The sequence below is a fragment of the Bombina bombina genome, chromosome 1 (assembly GCF_027579735.1).
Source record: "Bombina bombina isolate aBomBom1 chromosome 1, aBomBom1.pri, whole genome shotgun sequence".
In the NCBI taxonomy this organism is placed as follows: Eukaryota; Metazoa; Chordata; class Amphibia; order Anura; family Bombinatoridae; genus Bombina; species Bombina bombina.
The window spans coordinates 330,848,275-330,865,734 of NC_069499.1; the positions used below are offsets into that span (position 1 = coordinate 330,848,275).

The 17,460-nt window shown below is 38.2% G+C and overlaps 1 protein-coding gene across 1 annotated transcript in view; it reads left to right on the top strand.

Annotated features, from left to right (window-relative positions):
- Window positions 1–17,111, top strand: part of IGFBP2 (insulin like growth factor binding protein 2) — a 133,470-nt gene extending 116,359 nt beyond the window's left edge. Inside the window, exons 2-4 of the mRNA XM_053698114.1 lie at window positions 1,541–1,746; window positions 1,825–1,965; window positions 14,186–17,111. Of these exons, the coding sequence (XP_053554089.1) occupies window positions 1,541–1,746; window positions 1,825–1,965; window positions 14,186–14,350 (512 nt within the window). The 3' untranslated portion in view covers window positions 14,351–17,111. The remainder of the gene's footprint in view (window positions 1–1,540; window positions 1,747–1,824; window positions 1,966–14,185) is intronic.
- Window positions 17,112–17,460: the final 349 nt, after the last annotated feature.

The window sequence follows — 17,460 nt, forward strand, 5'->3', positions numbered from 1 at the left end:
TCTGGTTTCTTGTCCTGTAGTATTTCTTAGTTTTTATAAAGTGAAAGTGCTGGTCATCTAGATGTGTGTTAGTGTATAGATGTGTCTGTGTATTTAGGAACCACTTCAAAAACGCAAAGAAAAATAAAAGAAGAAATAGTAAAAGAAACTCTCAAAGCTAAATATACAAAAGTCAATATTTATACATCTACATAAATATGTGTAGAGAAAGGCAAACCATTAAAAGGACATTAAACACTTTGAGATGGTAATATAAAATGATAAATTGTTTATAATAAAACAACTCTGCAATATACTTTCATTATTTATTTTGTCCTCTTTGCCTGTAATTCCATTCTGAAATTGTGAGCTTTTCAGTTCCAGTTAGAAATGGAAGTGCAGAACACTGTTAAATCCAGCACAACCATTGGCTGCACACTCTAATGACCTATTTATAACTGATACAAAAAAGAGAGAGAAGTTTGACAGTACCCAGCACTCACAAAACACTATATAGTAACAGTATTCATTGAAAACCGGATTGTGTCCAGAACTGGTTATTAAAACGTAACTTTTACTAATGATAGGATAAAATAAAAAAGGTTAGTAAATAGTACCAAATGTATAACATAAATATGTGAGACATACATTTAAAACTTAGATTAAGAAACAGATCAGGACTGTGTGTGTGAGACTTCAAAAACAGAATTACTTCCCTGGGTAATAGTTCAAATACACCGTAACCCTCAGGGATCAGAGAATACACGGATTGCTCTAAAGCTAATCTAAAAAGGGGATTGACCCCAACAACATTACCTAATCTGAGCAATACTGGTACCTAGAGCAGGAGAGGAAACGGTTTATAAATGACTGATTAAGGAAGGCAATTGCCACATCAATATAAGCTTAGAAAAGTCCCAGGTAAACACAAATTAGCAAGTCTCATGCACACAGACAAGGCCTGATGTACATTTCGCCGCTAGCACGGCTAATTGGCCACAGCAGAGAAGGTAACACAAGTTACAACATGGCAGCTCCCAGTGTTTTATAGACACTAAAACTTTATACTGATTTTGTCACTTTTTAAACAACTAATGACACTTTAATAAATACATCTACATGTTACTCATGGACTAATCTTTTCTTTGAATGCATCATTCTATCTAGCATGTATTTAGTGTTTAATGTCCCTTTAAGTGTCACAGATTGTTACACTAAACAGTAATATAAATGTTTTTTTTCTTTTTTAACCTATAAAGGGAGATTGAAATTAAGATTTTTAAATACAATTTTTTTCTATATTTCTATTTTTTTTATTAAAGAGATATGAAACCCAAATTTATTATTTCATGATTCAGATAGAGCATGCAATTTAAAACAACTTTCTAATTTACTCCTATTATCGATTTTTCTTTGTTCTTTTGGTATCCTTATTTGAAAAGGCAGGCATGTAAGCTTAGGAGCCATGGGTAGCACTTGCTGATTGGTGGCTACATTTAGCCATCATGTCCCATTAATCATGTGGTGTGAAAATGTAAACACAACTTTTTTTTGGTCACAGAGATTGCAGAGGATCGCTCAGATACCATGATTGCAGAGAACACTGTTATAGTAACGGGCAACCAAGAAGTGAGAAGGAATCATGTAAAGTCTGCAATGAAGGAGATAGCTGTGAACCGTGAGAGAACCAATGAGCAACAAAGATCAAAAATAAACAAGCACCCTCATAGCCCTGAAGACAAGAAGATGCGACAACCATCTGTCAGGGTATGTCACAAATAACTCTAAACAAGTCCATCTTCATACAGTTACAGGGGAATCATCATGTTTAATCATATGTTTCAGAGTCTTTGCCAACAGCAGCTGGACCTAGTCCTAGAACGGATCTCTGCTATGCATCTGCCTGATGAGAGAGGCCCACTGGAACACTTGTACTCTCTTCACATCCCAAACTGTGACAAAAATGGATACTTTAACCTTAAACAGGCAAGTGGGGGGGCTAACATTTGGGATAGATCTTGTTACTACATGGTTTTTGAATATTACAACTTATTTAGAGAATAATTAAAGAGAGTCCAACATAATCTGTTATAAATATGATTTAAAGCTATTATTTAGTCTCCAATGTATTGCCCCTCTGAGACAGAAAGTAAAGGATATAGGTTTGACTGATTATTATTGGTGATATTATCAACTTAATATTTTTATATATTAATATTTCATACTTATTTCCTTAGTTTCATCATTTTAAAGGGACATTAAATTCAGAATAAAAAACCCCCATAATTAATTAATTGAAAATAAAACCACAATCTAATATACATTATTTATTTTGCTTTCTTTTACTGTAAATTACTTCTAACCAGGCTAAAAACACAGTGATTGCTTAGAGCAGTGGACATATTAATTTATATCTAGGTCTTTCTGTTCTGTGTGCTTTTTTTTTTTTTTTTTTAACTGATTTTAAAAGTTTTTTTTATGCATTTAAATGTTTCTTTATTATTATTTTTTTTTTGCAATTCAGAGCTTAATTGATAATGTATATTAGGGATGTATTAAATGTATTTTAAAGTCCTTTTAAATGGTAATACAGTATCTGTCTTAAATCTTACAATCTCTAAGGGCCTGGTTATATAAAGCTTTTTGAAATTGTGAGATTCTATAAGAAATCTCCCCAGTACTATAAAGCCACTGTTCTAAAGGGACACGAAACCCACATTTTTCTTTTATGATTTAGAGAGAGCATTCAATTTTAAACAACTTTCAAATGTACTTCAATCTAATTTGTTTAATTCTTTTGGTATCTTTGTTGAAAAGCATATCTAGGTAGGCTCAGGAGCTGCTGATTGGTAGCTGCACGTGTATGCCTCATGTTAATGGCTCACCTATGTGCGCTGCTGTTTCTTCAATAAAGAATATCAAAAGCATGAAGCAAATTAGATAATAAAAAATTAAATGGAAATTTGTTTAAAAGTATATTCTCTATCTGAATCTAAATAAAAAATTGTATGGTGTATTCACATTAAATTGTAACAAAATTGTTCTGCAAAAATCATATTTTATGAAAAAATTTAAATTAGTAATGAAATTTTGCTGGAAATAAACGGTTTAAGGTGCAGAGTAGAAATTGCAATAACACTACACTTATTTATAATACAAAATTCAAAGAGTATTAAGTTTCCTTGTAAAATGAGTTTCCTGCCTTTGCTAGTGGGCTGAGCATGGGCGCTTCCTGGGTGTAGCTGAAACTCCTCCTCCAGGTCTGGCATATTCTGTAAACATTTTCCCCCTGCATATTTCAGTTTTTGTCGCAAACTGAAAAGTGGTGAAATTGTGTCAAATTACGCAAAACACTTACTACCCAAATAGAAAGACACATGTATACAAAAATAGCAGCTATTGTAAGATACTATATACTAGAAGCAGAGTAATCTAATTTTAATTATTAAGTGTTTGCCCTCCTCGCTCCTAGCTACACTCTCCCCAACAAAGTTTTTGTTTCCAGCGAGCTCCTTTACTTTCTATCACCTAGATTACGAGTTTTGTGTTCGTGTTTTAATGCTGAAAAAATGGCCATTTCAGCGTTAAAACAGCATTGCAGACATTACAAGTCTTGTCGGTATAGCTGTATCGCAAGCCTTTTAGTCCCTGATTTGAATAATCAATAGAATTTCAGTGGCTCTCATCCTATTGGCTGATTTGAATTTGCATTGAAGATTCAGTATACGGCGGCGACCGTATGAAGAGGATGCTCCGCGCCGGATGTCTTCAGGATGGACCCGCTCTGCGCTGCCTGGATGAAGATAGAAGAGGCCGTCTGGATTAAGATGGAAGAGGCCGTCTGAATGAAGACTTCTCACCATCTGGATGAGAACTTCGTCGCCATGATGAAGATTGTTAAAGCGGGACTTCAAAAACTGTAAGTGGATCTTTGGGGGTTAGTAAAAGTTTTTTAGGGATTTTGGGTGTGTTTTTTTTTTTTTTTAGTTTAGGGTTTGGGCTATTCGAAAACTAGCTAAATGCCCTTTTCAGGGCAATGCAAAAGAGCTAAATGCCCTTTTAAGGGCAATGCACATACAAATGCCCTTTTCAGGGCAATGGGTAGCGTAGGTTTTTTAGATAGTTTTTATTTTTCATTTTGTGGGTTTGGGGGGGGGTGGGGATTTGTAATGTTGGTGGGTCTTTGAAAAAATTTTTAAGGTAAAAAAGCTGTTTAACTTGGGGCAATGTCCTACAAAAGGCCCTTTAAAGGGCTATTGATAGTTTATTCTAGATTAGGTTTTTCATTTTGGGTGGATTTTTTTTTTTTAGATTAGGGTTTGGGCATTTCATAAAAGAGCTGAATGCCCTTTTTAAGGGCAGGAAAAAGAGCTAAATGCCCTTTTAAGGGCAATGCCCATACAAATGCTCTTTTCAGGGCAATGGATAGATTAGGTTTTACTTTATTTTTATTTTGTGGGTTTGGGGAGTGGGGGTTGTATATTGTTAGGGGGTGTTTGTATTGTTTTGTTGCAAAAGAGCTGTTAACTTTGGGGCAATGCCCCCCAAAAAATTGGGGTGTTTTTTTAACCCTTTGAGTGCTAAGCACTTTCCTATCTGGGTGCTAAGCTGTTTTAAGGGGTTTTTTTTAACTTTTTTTTTTTTTTCCTTTTTTTTTTTTTATTTTTGTAATGTTACATTTTAGTGTAAGGCAGCTTAGGTTTTATTTCACAGGTAAGTTTCTATTTATTTTAACTAGGAAAATAAATACAAACTTACCTGTGAAATAAAAATAAAACCTAAGCTAGCTACAATATAACTATTAGTTATATTATATATATTAGCTAGTTTAACTTTTATTTCACAGGTAAGTATGTATTTAGTTTTAAATAAGAATTATTTAGCTAATAATGGTAAGTTTAATTTAGCTCTATTTTAATTATGTTAAAGTTAGGGGGGTTAGGTTTAGGGGTTAATATAGTTTAATTTAGGTTAGTGCGATGTGGGGGGCTAGCAGTTTAGGGGTTAATAACTTTATTTAGTGGCAGCGATGTTGGGGAGCAGCGGAATAGGGGTTAATAGATTTATTATAGTGTGGGCGATGTTGGGGTGCAGGGGAATAAAGGTTAATAACTTTAGTATAGTGACGGCGATATTGGGAGCGGCAGATTAGGGGTTAATAACATCATGTAGGGGGTGGTGAAGACATCAATGGGGCTGCGTTACAGAGCTTTTCATTCCGCGATCGCAGGTTTTAGGCTTTTTTCTGAGCCGCTTTCCTCATTGATGTCTATGGGGAAATCGTGCACGAGCACGTCTAAACAGCGCTTGCATTGTGTGCGGTATGGAGCTCAACACAGCCATATCGCACGCACAAGCCGGCTGTTTGAAAACTTGTAATGGCTGAGCTATAGAGGGTTAAATAACGCAACTTTTGTTGCGTTCGTTAATTTCCCTATAGCGCACATAACTTGTATTCTAGCTGTATGGGAGGCATCTTGCCACTTGTAGTCACAGACCCTTTTTTATAGAATTCCCTGAGCACAGCCCCATGTGTGACCCAGCAATTCTTTTTAGAATTGGGCCCTAAGATCTACTGTACTTGTTAGCATACAAAAGATATCAACATTTTGAGAGGAAGGGCCGAATTATCAAGCTCCGAATGGAGCTTGATGCCCATGTTTCTTAGACCACTGCTTCATAACTTGTCCGCCTGCTCTGAGGCTGCAGACATTAATCCACCCGATCCTATACGATCGGGCTGATTGACACCCCTGCTAGCGACTGATTGGCCGTGAATCTGAAGCAGGCGGCATTGCACAAGTAGTTCACAAGAACTGCATTTATCGATGTGCAGCGGACATGATACGCTACATCGCATCATGTCCGTCCGCACTTTAATACATTTTGTGGCACTCGGCACTTCTGAACAGGAAAAAGACATCAACGGTTTGTTTTTAAAAAAGCAGTTCCACATTTCATGTAATTAGGCAGAAGTATTGGTACCAAATTTAGTACATTTGAGTAGTATATACAGTTACATTAAATGTATTTATAATAACTAATTTCCAAGCTAAAGTTGAAGTAAAATGTGCTTATAATTTAATTGTATTTTAAATTGTTCTTTTTAACATAAACATGACTGTAATTGAAAAACTGGGGTATTACTATAGGAAATATAATAGACAAGTCCATTATTTTGACAGTCAAGTAACTATAATGAAGACATTTGGTTTTGCTCTATGGACACAATTTTTAATTCCACTGGGTTGAACTGATATAATAATAATGTGGCAGTATATTGCAAAGCAATATAAATGGGTACAGTAAATAAACACAAGGCATATATACACAACAGACAGAAGGTGTAGCACTCACTTGCATTCACAGAGCTAGATTAAAAACAAAATCAAAGAGTTACAGCATTTGGCCAAATGATGATAGGGAAAGGACCACGTCAAGGCCTCTTCCCCTGGATTACTAACCTATAGCCACACATTTGAGCTTCTAACCAAACAAACTGAGATAAAGAGTTTATATAAAGACATATGTACAAGCAAATTCCAGGTCTTATGTAATATTAAATGTAAAGTTTATGACGTTACAAGATACAGATAAATGCACCTGATCCCCAAGGCTATGGTAATTATCTTTCATTTACCACCACACCTTTTTATGCTGGTTGGGTGATTACTTCAATGGAATCCCCTTTTAGTTGTTGCCAGTTTTTTTTTCTTAAAGTGCCTCTTAACGTTATCCAAAAAAAAGTAGTTATTGACATTGCTGTTAGTGGCAGTTGCACTATTTTTAGACATAAAAAAATAATAGATTTTCAAAAGTATTTTTTTTTTTTGTTTTACATATTTTCCTTCCTTTTTCCATAGATTAAAACAGTAATTTACTTTTTAATGGCATGCTCAAACTGAGAAATGTTTTAGGAAAATTAAAATTATTATAGAGATACTAACCTGAACATTGAATTTTCCCATTACGGGGACAATTTTGTTAAGCTTGTGGTGCAGAAGAAGTTCCTTCTTCTTATCCTCTCCACTGCTTTGAAATGGCAGAGCTAAATCACCCCTAACTCTCTTGTTTTGGTTGATTGACAGGCCCTGCAAGGGGTAAGATTGCACAAGAGAGCACTTGTGCAATCTTATATTTTGCAGAGCCATGCTACATCCCAAGAGGCAATTATGTTTGTACAGGTTCTTTGTTGAGAACTTTTCCACCTGAAGCTTGCTAAACGCTATTAGAAATATATTTCTCCAACATTGGTGTGTCCGGTCCACGGCGTCATCCATTACTTGTGGGATATTCTTCTCCCCTACAGGGAAAGGCAAGGAGAGCACACAGCAAGAGCTGTCCATATAGCTCCTTCTCTGGCTCCGCCCCCCAGTCATTCTCCTTGCCGCTCTGAACAAGTAGCATCTCCACGGGGATGGTGAGGAGTTTGTGGTGTTAGTTGTAGTTTTTTATTTCTTCTATCAAGAGTTTGTTATTTTAAAATAGTGCTGGTATGTACTATTTACTCTGAAACAGAAAGAGATGAAGAGTTCTGTTTAAAAGAGGAGTATGATTTTAGCAGCAGTAACTAAAATCGATTGCTGTTCCCACACAGGACTGTTGAGATGAGAGAACTTCAGTTGGGGGGAACAGTTTGCAGACTTTTCTGCTCAAGGTATGACTAGCCATTTTCTAACAAGACTGTGTAATGCTGGAAGGCTGTAATTTTTCCCTCATGGGGATCGGTAAGCCATTTTCTTAGACTTAGAAAGAATAAAGGGCTTATTATGGGCTATTAACTGGTGGAAACTCTTAAGGCATAAATCGATTGTTTATTTAAGTTTTTATTTAAAGTTTGAAGTGGATTTCACACTTTTATTGTTTGGGGAACATTTTTTATCACCAGGCACTAGTTTAGACACCTTCCCAGTCAGGAAGGGCCTTTCACTGTATTAGGCAGAGCCTCATTTTCGCGCCATTATTGCACAGTTTCTTTTAAAGGGACATTATACACTCATTTTTTCTTTGCATAAATGTTTTGTAGATGATCTATTTATATAGCCCATAAAGTTGTTTTTTTAAATTAATGTATAGTTTTGCTTATTTTTAAATAACATTGCTCTGATTTTCAGACTCCTAACCAAGCCCCAAAGTTTTATGTGAATACGCTCGACTACCTACTCCAGCTTGCTCCTGTTTGTGTAAAGGGTCTTTTCATATGCAAAAGAAGGGGGAGGGGGGGGGGGAGTGTCTTATTTGCCACTTGCAGTGGGCTTTCCAGCTACCTTTTCAACAGAGCCAAACTGACAGCTTCTAAGTAAGTTTTTAAACAGTTTTATACTGGATTTTTATATCAGTATCTGTGCATATTATTCTTTATAGTAGTGTCTATTACATGCAGTTATATGAAAATGAGTGTATACTGTCCCTTTAAGTACAGTGCATGCAGATGCATGTGAGAGGGTCTGGTGTCCACTGAAAAAGTTCCTAGAAGGTTTGAAATACCCCCCTGGGATAGTTGAAGTCACAACAAAGGCTGTGGCTGGGACTGTAGTGGGGTTAAAATTGCAAACGGCTCCGGTTTCCACATTTTAAGGGTTAACAGCTTGAAAATTGGGGTGCAATACTTTGAATGCATTAAGACACTGTGTTGGATAATTCCTTCATAGTTTTTCACATATTCAGTAATAAAGTGTGCCCTGTTTAACATTTAAAGAGACAGTAACGGTTTTGTTTTAAAACGGGTTTTTGTACTTTATTAACCAGTTTAAGCCTGTTTAACATGTCTGTACCTTCTGATAGATCAGGTTCTGTATGTATGGAAGTCAATGTGGTTCCCCCTTCAAATATAGGCGATAATTGTGCCATAGCGTCCAAACACAGTAAGGACAGTATTGTCACAAATAGTAAGGTTGCCCAGGATGATTCCTCAGATGAAGGAAGTAGAGATAGTTCTACATCTTCTCCTTCTGTGTCTATACCAGTTATGCCCGCGCAGGCGACCCCTAGTACTTCTAGCGCGCCAATGCTTGTTACTATGCAACAATTGACGGCAGTAATGGATAACTCCATAGCTAATATTTTATCCAAAATGCCAGCATTTCAGAGAAAGCACGATTGCTCTGTTTTAAACACTGTAGAGCAGGAGGGCGCTGATGATAATTTTTCTGTCATACCCTCTCACCAGTCTGAAGTGGCAGTGAGGGAGGGTTTCTCAGATGGAGAAATTTCTGATACAGGAAGAATTTCTCAGCAGGCAGAACCTGATGTTGTGACATTTAAATTTAAATCAGAGCATCTCCGCGCATTACTTAAGGAGGTGCTATCTACTCTGGATGATTGTGACAATCTGGTCATCCCAGAAAACTTGTGCAAGATGGACAAGTTCCTAGAGGTCCCGGTGCACCCTGATGCCTTTCCGATACCTAAACGGGTGGCGGACATAGTGAATAAGGAGTGGGAGAAGCCAGGCATACCTTTTGTCCCTCCTATATTTAAGAAATTGTTCCCTATGGTCGACCCCAGGAAGGACATATGGCAAACAGTCCCTAAGGTCGAGGGGGCGGTTTCTACACTAGCCAAACGCACGACCATTCCCATTGAGGACAATTGTGCTTTCAAAGATCCTATGGATAAAAAATTGGAGGGTTTGCTTAAAAAGATTTTTGTACAGCAAGGTTATCTCCTTCAACCTATTTCGTGCATTATTCCTGTCACTACAGCGGTGTGGTTCTGGTTCGAGGAACTGGAAAAGTCGCTCAGTAGGGAGACTCCGTATGAGGAAGTCATGGACAGAATTCACGCACTTAAGTTAGCTAATTCCTTTATTTTAGACGCCGCTTTGCAGTTAGCGAGATTAGCGGCGAAAAATTCAGGGTTTGCAATTGTGGCGCGCAGAGCGCTCTGGCTAAAGTCTTGGTCGGCGGATGTATCTTCCAAGACAAAATTGCTTAATATCCCTTTCAAAGGTAAGACCCTTTTTGGGCCAGAATTGAAAGAAATTATTTCAGACATCACTGGGGGAAAGGGCCATGCCCTCCCACAGTATAGGCCTTTCAAGGCTAAGAATAAGTCCAATTTTCGTTCCTTTCGCAATTTCAGGAACGGACCGGCTTCTAACTCGGCAGCCTCTAGACAAGAGGGTAACGCTTCCCAGACTAAACCAGCTTGGAAACCAATGCAAGGCTGGAATAACGGTAAACAGGCCAAGAAGCCTGCTGCTGCTACCAAGACAGCATGAAGGGGTAGCCCCTGATCCGGGACCGGATCTAGTAGGGGACAGACTCTCTCTCTTTGCTCAGGCTTGGGCAAGAGATGTCCAGGATCCCTGGACACTAGAAATAGTCTCTCAGGGTTATCTTCTAGAATTCAAGGAACTAGCCCCAAGGGGAAGGTTCCACATTTCTCACTTATCTTCAAACTAAATAAGTAGACAGGCATTCTTACATTGTGTAGAAGACCTGTTAAAGATGGGAGTGATACACCCAGTTCCAACTGTGGAACAAGGTCAGGGGTTTTTACTCAAATCTGTTTGTAGTTCCCAAAGAAGAGGGAACTTTCAGACCAATTCTGGATTTAAAAATTCTAAACAAATTTCTTAGAGTTCCATCGTTCAAAATGGAAACCATTCGAACAATTTTACCTACAATCCAGGAGGGTCAATATATGACTACCGTGGATTTAAAGGATGCGTATCTACATATTCCTATCCACAAAGATCATCATCAGTTCCTAAGGTTCGCCTTTCTGGACAAACATTATCAGTTTGTGGCTCTCCCATTCGGACTAGCCACTGCTCCCAGAATTTTCACAAAGGTGCTCGGGTCCCTTCTAGCGGTTCTAAGACCAAGGGGCATTGCAGTGGCACCTTATCTGGACGACATTCTAATTCAAGCGTCGTCTCTTTCCAAGGCAAAGGCTCATACAGACATTGTTCTAGCCTTTCTCAGATCTCACGGGTGGAAGGTGAACGTAGAAAAGGGTTCCCTGTCTCCGTCGACAAGAGTTCCCTTTTTGGGAACAATAATAGATTCTTTTGAAATGAAGATCTTCCTGACAGAAGTCAGAAAGTCAAAGCTTCTAAACGCTTGTCAAGTTCTTCTCTCTATTCTGCAGCCTTCCATAGCTCAGTGCATGGAAGTAGTAGGGTTGATGGTTGCAGCAATGGACATAGTTCCTTTTGCTCAAATTCATCTAAGACCACTACAACTGTGCATGCTCCTGTAGACAGGATCACCTGTCTCAGGGAATGAGTTTCTGCAGACCAAAGTGGGTCATTGTCACGACCGACGCCAGTCTATCAGGCTGGGGTGCGGTCTGGGATTCCCTGAAAACTCAGGGTTTATGGTCTCAGGAAGAGTCTCTTCTCCCGATCAACATCCTGGAACTGAGAGCGATATTCAATGCTCTCCGGGCTTGACCTCATCTAGCGAAGGCCGGATACATAAGATTCCAGTCAGATAACATGACGACTGTAGCTTACATCAACCATCAGGGAGGAACAAGGAGTTCCTTGGTGATGAGAGAGGTATCCAAGATCATTAAATGGGTGGAGGATCACTCCTGCCACCTATCTGCAATCCACATCCCAGGAGTAGACAACTGGGAGGCGGATTATCTGAGTCGTCAGATTTTCTATCCGGGGGAGTGGGAACTCCACCCAGAGGTGTTTGCCCAGTTGACTCAATTATGGGGCATTCCAGACATGGATCTGATGGTGTCTCGTCAGAAATTCAAGGTTCCTTGCTACGGGTCCAGATCCAGGGATCCCAAGGCCACTCTAGTGGATGCATTAGTGGCGCCTTGGTCGTTCAACCTAGCTTATGTGTTTCCACCGTTCCCTCTCCTTCCCAGGCTTGTAGCCAGGATCAAACAGTAGAAGGCCTCGGTGATTCTGATAGCTCCTGCGTGGCCACGCAGGACTTGGTATGCAGACCTGGTGAATATGTCATCGGCTCCACCATGGAAGCTACCTTTGAGACAGGATCTTCTAGTACAAGGTCCATTCGAACATCCAAATCTAATTTCTCTGCAGCTGACTGCTTGGAAATTGAACGTTTGATTTTATCCAAGCGTGGGTTTTCAGATTCAGTGATAGATACTCTGGTCCAAGCCAGAAAACCTGTGTCTAGAAAGATTTACCATAAAATATGGAAAAGATATATCTGTTGGTGTGAATCCAAGGGATTCTCCTGGAGTAAGATTAAAATTCCTAAGATCCTCTCCTTTCTCCAAGAAGGTTTGGATAAGGGATTGTCAGTGAGTTCTCTAAAAGGACAGATTTCTGCTTTATCTGTCTTGTTATACAAACGACTGGCAGCTGTGCCAGAGGTACAAGCTTTTGTACAGGCTTTGGTCAGAATCAAACCTGTTTACAGACCCTTGACTCCTCCTTGGAGTCTAAATTTAGTTCTTTCAGTTCTTCAGGGGGTTTCGTTTGAACCCTTACATTCCATAGATATCAAGTGCTATCTTGGAAAGTTCTGTTTTTGGTTGCTATTTCTTCTGCTAGAAGAGTTTCTGAATTATCTGCTTTGCAGTGTGATCCACCCTATCTGGTGTTCCATTCAGATAAGGTTATTTTGTGTACCAAGCCTGGTTTTCTTCCAAAAGTTGTTTCCAACAAGAATATTAATCAGGAAATAGTTGTTCCTTCTCTGTGCCCGAATCCAGTTTCAAAGAAGGAACGTTTGTTACACAATTTAGATGTAGTCCATGCTTTAAAGTTCTATTTAGAAGCAACAAAGAATTTTAGACAAACCTCATCCTTGTTTGTCGTTTACTCTGGTAAGAGGAGAGGACAAAAAGCTATTGCTACCTCTCTTTCTGGCTGAAAAGCATTATCCGATTGGCTTATGAGACTGCCCGACGGCAGCCTCCTGAACGAATCACAGCTCACTCCACTAGGGCTGTGGCTTCCACATGGGCCTTCAAGAACGAGGCTTCTGTTAATCAGATATGTAAGGCAGCGACTTGGTCTTCTCTGCACACTTTTGCCAAATTTTACAAATTTGATATTTTTTGCTTCTTCGGAGGCTGTTTTTGGGAGAAAGGTTTTGCAAGCCGTGGTGCCTTCTGTTTAGGTAACCTGATTTGCTCCCTCCCTTCATCCGTGTCCTAAAGCTTTGGTATTGGTTCCCACAAGTAATGGATGACGCCGTGGACCGGACACACCAATGTTGGAGAAAACAGAATTTATGCTTACCTGATAAATTACTTTCTCCAACGGTGTGTGCGGTCCACGGCCCGCCCTGGTTTTTTAATCAGGATTGAAAAATTTTTCTTTTTCTTTATACACTACAGTCACCACGGCACCCTATAGTTTCTCCTTTTTCTCCTAACCGTCGGTCGAATGACTGGGGGGCGGAGCCAGAGGGGGAGCTATATGGACAGCTCTTGCTGTGTGCTCTCCTTGCCTTTCCCTGTAGGGGAGGAGAATATCCCACAAGTAATGGATGACGCCGTGGACCGGACACACCGTAGGAGAAAGTAATTTATCAGGTAAGCATAAATTCTGTTTTTTGTTCCATATGCAAACTATTATCTGTTATTGAAGCATTCAATGAAGGGCTATGTTCTGAACAGTGGTACCCATTAGTGAAGAGGGTGTTTGTGCCGGATCATTAACTATCTATAGATCTATTATTCGGCACAAACATCCATAGCTGCAAGTCCACCAGTGTGATTATCGTAATGATTGGAGAACACTGTACATAAGATATACTGTAGCTGGGTGCTGGCAGAAAGAGCGATCCCCTGAACGCAAAGTAACAATGTAACAAGGGATTCTCTCTCACAAAAACCATATAAAAACTGCAATCCTTAATCCAAAAAAGCATTAAAAGTAGATTTTACACAAGGAGGCATCTTATATGTCAACATCTTACATGTTTCGCACTTTCATGCGTCGCTTACTCATAGATGACATCAGCATTTTATTCTGCTCCATATAAATGAAGCCTGACTTATCACAAATTAACTTAATAAAATATATACAACATTAAAAACAACAATGCTCCATCATAACCCATAACAACTGTGCAAGTCAGAACCAACAACATTCTATCTTTTAATAAGAGTGGACACAAGCCTCAAGGCCAGCCAGCCGATCCCTTTATAATTTTGTATTGGTTTACATGTACAAAATTTGAACTGGCAGATCAGTAGAGAATATGAACATATTTTAATACTATTTTTTTACATTTACTTTTTTTCCTCCCTGCAGTGTAAAATGTCTGTCAATGGCCAGCGAGGAGAATGCTGGTGTGTAAACCCAAGCACTGGGAAAATACTTCCTGGAGCACCCACCATAAGAGGAGATCCCGAATGCCACTTGTACTATACAAATCCAGAAGAGGAACGTGGAACACATGCTTTACGAGCTCAATAGCAAAAAATGACCCGGGATCAGGTCACCTGGGCCTGCCGTTTCCAAACTCATACTAATATCACAATATCTTTGGTTATAACAGAATATGTTTAAACTTATTAGATGTGATGGTATTGGAAGTAAGCTGACTGATGTATAATCTTGAATTATTTGTCTTTTCACTCCTTCACTGTCAGAGTAAAACCAAAGTATTTGGCCTCACTCTGGCAGAGAAGAGTTTATCCATTACGGCTAATCTAAGAATGATGCCAGTCTCAACAAATCTGACTTTGACGGATCTACAAGATAAGCTAACAGTTACATGCCAATTTTAGATAGCAACATGAACAGCTTGAGATGCATTATTTTATGAAAATCATTTGTTCAAGCTCACTGGAGCAGATCAGAACCATTACATTCTGCCAATTTATATAATATTTACTTATATTTGCGCCACTGTCCTCGATCCATTCATTACCTTCTAATAACAAGTAGTATTGTGGATTGGTGAATAAAGTGCTGACTTACAAAGATAATCATTAGATGTTACTTAAAACAGTAAAATGTGGGTTTTAAATTTCAGTAATCATTACACAACGGTTGGAGATATTTGCCAATCGCAACACTTTATGTCTGTGTATTCAACTTGCTCTTTTAGATATTTGGCTCATACCTTATTGCCATTGAAGTGTATTAAATTATAAATTCATATTAAAATCTAAAGTCCAGCTTTCAGTATTTGCTTAACATTTCTGCTGCTTGGGACATGAACAATGTCATTGATATATCTGACAGGGGGAATGATTTAGAAAATGAATGTTTGTTTTTTTTAATAACTTTTTCACAATTTTAAGTTTTATTAAAGGTGTGTTGATTTATAGAATTTAATTTACTTTATTTAAAAAAATAAAAATAAACTGTAAATTAAATGTCTATGAAAAGTATTCTTGTATGTCAGTCAAGTCTGTTTTTAAACACTTTCATGCAATGTCATGGCTGTTTGCCCCTCCCCCCCCATATTTTTAAAGGGACAGTAGACACTAAATACATTTCATGCCCCTTCCTCAAATCATAGGTGATTCCATTTTGGAACCTAGGTTACACTGCAAACAGATCAACACTAGAATGTAATGGAAAAAAGATTTCAACATGGCATCACCCATGACTAGGGGGAGGTGAGGAATAACCTAAAAACTATACTTCTAAAATGTATTTAGTGTTTAATGGTACAATGTGACAACTACATTGTATATACAGGGATGTGTGACCATACAAGCTAAAAAACAATCTGCAGTTAAAGTTGAAAAGAGTAAGCATCTTTACAACATGCAGATATAAAAAAATATACAATTCCCTTTTCACATGGCTTAAACTTCAAAATAAGGAAACAAAATTACTTTTTTTTCAAGTCTTCTAAATTAATGAATTACTGATATGGGGGTTATATTAGTTTGTGCTGTCAAATAGATGAACTGTAGGAGAGAGCTAGTATTCCCCAGCATATGCACAATTTTCAGTAGTGCCATTGATAGTGAACTATGTAACATGGGTGAATTTGTGAGCACGCTACAGGATTTACAGTTTACACAATTGAACTTTCTCCTCACAGTCAATTAAAGGGACATTTAGGTATTTAAAAAGAATAGCAGTTATAACATGCTGACATTAATATCTATGCCCACCCTATGAGCACTCACCAACAAAGATTGGCCTGGAAAGAAAACCAAAGCCTGAAAACTCTCATTGTCCTCTACAGATCATGTTATTCTAATTTATACTTTGTTCTATCTTCGAGTAACTCATTACTCTGATATCTTTAACTTGCGCTGTGAGATTCTCTCCCAGTGTTCATCACCATTTTCCAACCTATAAATCATTCTACAAGCTCAGTCAAGCAAACGTAATTCCTTTTGTCTCACTCACACCTAAGCTATAAATTGTAAGCTGTACAAAGTTCACCCTCTTCCTCCTGTATTAATTACATTGCCAAGTCTAAGTGTATTGTACCATATACACCAAAGACCATTGGAGGTACGATTGCATATTCTGCTATATTGTCCATGCATCTGCTTATTTTCACACTTGCATACTGGTATATTTCTAAGGTTCTGATTGCATTTTTGCTGTGGCAGATGTCCTTTACATGGTAGTTGTTTATCTGGTGAGTTTATTCTCACAGTTTGTGTTGTTTTACAGCTGCTTGTATTTTTGTGTATATGTTCATGTTATTATTTTGTGCTAACACAAAAGAGGGTATTGTCTATTCCAGTATAAGTCTGCAATATTTATTTATTCCATTTATGTGCATATGTGGTATATGTCTATATGTCTGTTGGGTGATTTATTTATAGCTTGATTGCTTCTGTCATTGCAGCCCAATCTAGAGCCAAAGTACCTTAAAAACTGAGAATGTGTCTCCTTTATGTTCATTCTGCACCAAAGACGCTCTGATAAACACCTTTCTACAGTTCCTGTATTGAGTTCCAAGTCCAGTCTGCTTCTGATAAAAATTATTGGAGCCTGATACAGGTATACTTTATGGATAAGAGAAATCCAGTATATCTCAGGTATTCTCTTACATGGGTGATGTAAGGACCCATTTATTTTGCCTTGTGCATTCTACTGATAATTATTTAGGCTGTTACATTAATCCACCCTATTAATAACCCAGTTCCATTTACCTCAACCAATACTGACTGTTATGCATCTAGACCTGAATTTCCAACATGTCATGTCTTGTTAGAGATATTTGAGGCTAAGTGAAATAAAGCATGTGATCATTCCTGATAACCTGACTCAGTTACTTAAGGTCAGTTGGACCAAAACATTGTGCTGATTTATTTCTTTGGTTATGATGGAATAAACCTAAATTGAAAAGCAACAAAAAAGTTCTTTACGGCGTGTTAAAATCCCTTTATTGAGTAGACATGGGGATCAAGGTTACAGCATACAATGTTTTGGGGCAATCCCCTTTATCATGTGATTGCCCTGAAACATTGTGTGCTGTAACCTTGATCCCCATGTCTACTAAATAAAGGGATTTTACCAAGCCGTAAGGAACTTTTTTGTTGCTTTTTGATTCACTGTGAGCTGGGTAGTAGCTCATTTTAGTTCCTGGCTATTTTTGGAGA